The 2500-nt window shown below is 50.6% G+C and overlaps 1 protein-coding gene across 1 annotated transcript; it reads right to left on the minus strand.

Annotated features, from left to right (window-relative positions):
* Nucleotides 1-257: 257 nt before the first annotated feature.
* Nucleotides 258-2486, minus strand: LOC137415893 (homeobox protein Hox-A5-like). Its single transcript, XM_068101417.2, has 2 exons — nt 1771-2486; nt 258-1092 (listed from the first exon to the last, which is right to left on the minus strand). The coding sequence occupies exons 1-2, from the start codon at nt 2360-2362 to the stop codon at nt 842-844; spliced, it is 843 nt and encodes a 280-aa protein (XP_067957518.1). The 5' UTR covers nt 2363-2486; the 3' UTR covers nt 258-841.
* Between the last annotated feature and the right edge of the window lie 14 nt (nt 2487-2500).

The raw sequence follows: 2500 nt of genomic DNA on the forward strand, positions 1-2500 counted from the left end.
TTGTGTGTGTATATATATATATTTGTGTGTGTATATATATATATTTGTGTGTGTATATATATATATTTGTGTGTGTATATATATATATGCACACACACATCATAGTTCGATCTTTGGAGTGAATGTACACAGTTAGAGGTTTGAACCATTTTCTTTGCCCATTCTATTATTATTTATCATTAATCTTATTATTATTATTATTGCACGGATAATTATCGTTGGATGACATGGAAGAAAAAGTTATTCAATCCAAAGATAAATCATGAATCGTTACTTTATTCACTGATATACATGTGCGGTGTCATAAAATGACAAAATAAAATCGACGAAGAATATTTCGCGCAGTTACGTCGCAGGGAGCGCCATCATTGTAACTCATCATGCTTGTTCAGTTAATACAAACAACAAGGTTCAGACAGTTACGAGAGCACAATTCACATGAACAAATCCTTGTACATATATAATAGTGGAGACTGGTCAGACATCCATGAGTACAGGTTGCTACCACATCACACGTCGTGTACAAACCACACACACACTCCGCATTATGACATCTAGAACTACTCCTTGAAATTGCATATCATTTAAAATGTACACTATACATAAGCCAAAGTGTCACATGTATAAGAGTTTTCAAAACAAGCCACTGATATCAAGGTATGTACGAATGACGGCCGGTAATACAAAACAACATTCTCGTTTGGCACGACTATATCGCGTTACAGATACAGATAATTCACCGCAGCAAATATATACGTTACAGCACCAGAGCACGTCACATGATCAATACATTTACACGATGCGCATTACGAGGTTTTAGGCCTTGCGGGGCCGAGCACAGCTAGCCATGGAAGGCGCCCGCCTGGCTCGCCATGCTCAGACTTTTCAGTTTGTTGTCCTTTTTCCACTTCATCCTGCGGTTCTGGAACCAGATCTTGATCTGTCTCTCGGTCAGACAGAGCGCGTGCGCGATCTCGATGCGGCGCCGGCGGGTCAGGTAGCGGTTGAAGTGGAACTCCTTCTCGAGCTCCAGGGTCTGGTAGCGAGTGTAGGCCGTGCGGGATCGCTTCCCCTCGCCCGAGCCCAGGCCGTCTACAGATGGACAGGGGCGACAAAAGGTGACCCGAGCAGCCTTGTGCGGAGAAATCCATTCGATGGTCTCATGCAATGTCGGGGAATAAGGCGATGGAATGGCCACGGTGTTTTATAACGCGCGCACACACACACACACACACACACACACACACACACACACACACACACACACACACACACACACACACACACACACACACACACACACACACACTCACACACACACATTTCTGTTAACAGCTTAGGATTTGCAAGAATTTGTTTAGTTTAGGGCCAAAGCCCAAGGCATCACCCATTGAGCACACTCTGCACCTTCAAGGACACACTCTGCACCTTCGAGGACACACTCTGCACCTTCGGGGACACACTCTGCACCTTCGGGACACACTCTGCACCTTCGGGGACACACTCCGCACCTTCGGGGACACACTCCGCACCTTCGGGGACACACTCCGCACCTTCGGGACACACTCCGCACCTTCGGGGACACACTCCGCACCTTCGCGGACACACTCCGCACCTTCGGGAACACACTCCGCACCTTCGGGAACACACTCCGCACCTTCGGGACACACTCTGCACCTTCGGGTACACACTGCACCTTCGGGGACACACTGCACCTTCGGGGACACAGTCCGCACGTGCTGACATTCAGTGTAAGACGCGTAGCCTTACCGTGGTTAAGGTGCAGTTTCCGCATCCAAGGGTAAATCTGGGGTTGCTGCGGTTGCGTTTGGCCCTCATGGGCGGCCGCTTGCGGCGCCTGTTGGGAAGCGCGTACACCCCCAGGGCTGCCTCCGCTCGGACTCTCGTCGTCAATGGCCGGCGACGATCCACTTCCCTCGGCGGTGCCCCGGATGCCAGGGGGAACGTCGTGCGCTGCGAATTGCGCCGAAACCGCACAGAGCTCCGCAGTCTTGTCGCCGCAATTGCTGCCCTGGACTTTGCCGCCGCTCGGAGAGGAGCAGAGTGCGCCGCACGCCGGAGGCTCGCCCGAGTGCGTCATGCCTTGCAGAGGATGCTCGAGTCGAGATCCGTTGCTCTGGGGGAACCCGCGAGGGCTCTCCGTGCGACCGCAATGCTCGACCGATGACCTTCTTACACTTAGATCGACCCCGCTGTAGCCGAATGCATACCTGGACGAGTGCATGGCCGCAGATTCTCTGTAAGAGTCGCTCACGGCTGCGGAATTGCCATAGCAAGGCAACTGGTAATCAGAGCCGTTCTGGTAGCGAGCGGCGAAGGAGTTTACAAAGTACGAACTCATTTATTTTTTTTTCACGCTATAATTTGATTTAGTATTTCTTGCTCCCTTCTAAAGCCCTTTCGTACTGCACCCTGAACACTAAATGAATTATGGCAATATCGTGCACCATGCTGCTTGCTGCTTCCAGCCGGCGCTGCC

The sequence above is a fragment of the Myxine glutinosa genome, unplaced genomic scaffold, assembly GCF_964187855.1.
Source record: "Myxine glutinosa unplaced genomic scaffold, kmMyxGlut1.1 SCAFFOLD_2400, whole genome shotgun sequence".
Taxonomy (NCBI): Eukaryota; Metazoa; Chordata; class Myxini; order Myxiniformes; family Myxinidae; genus Myxine; species Myxine glutinosa.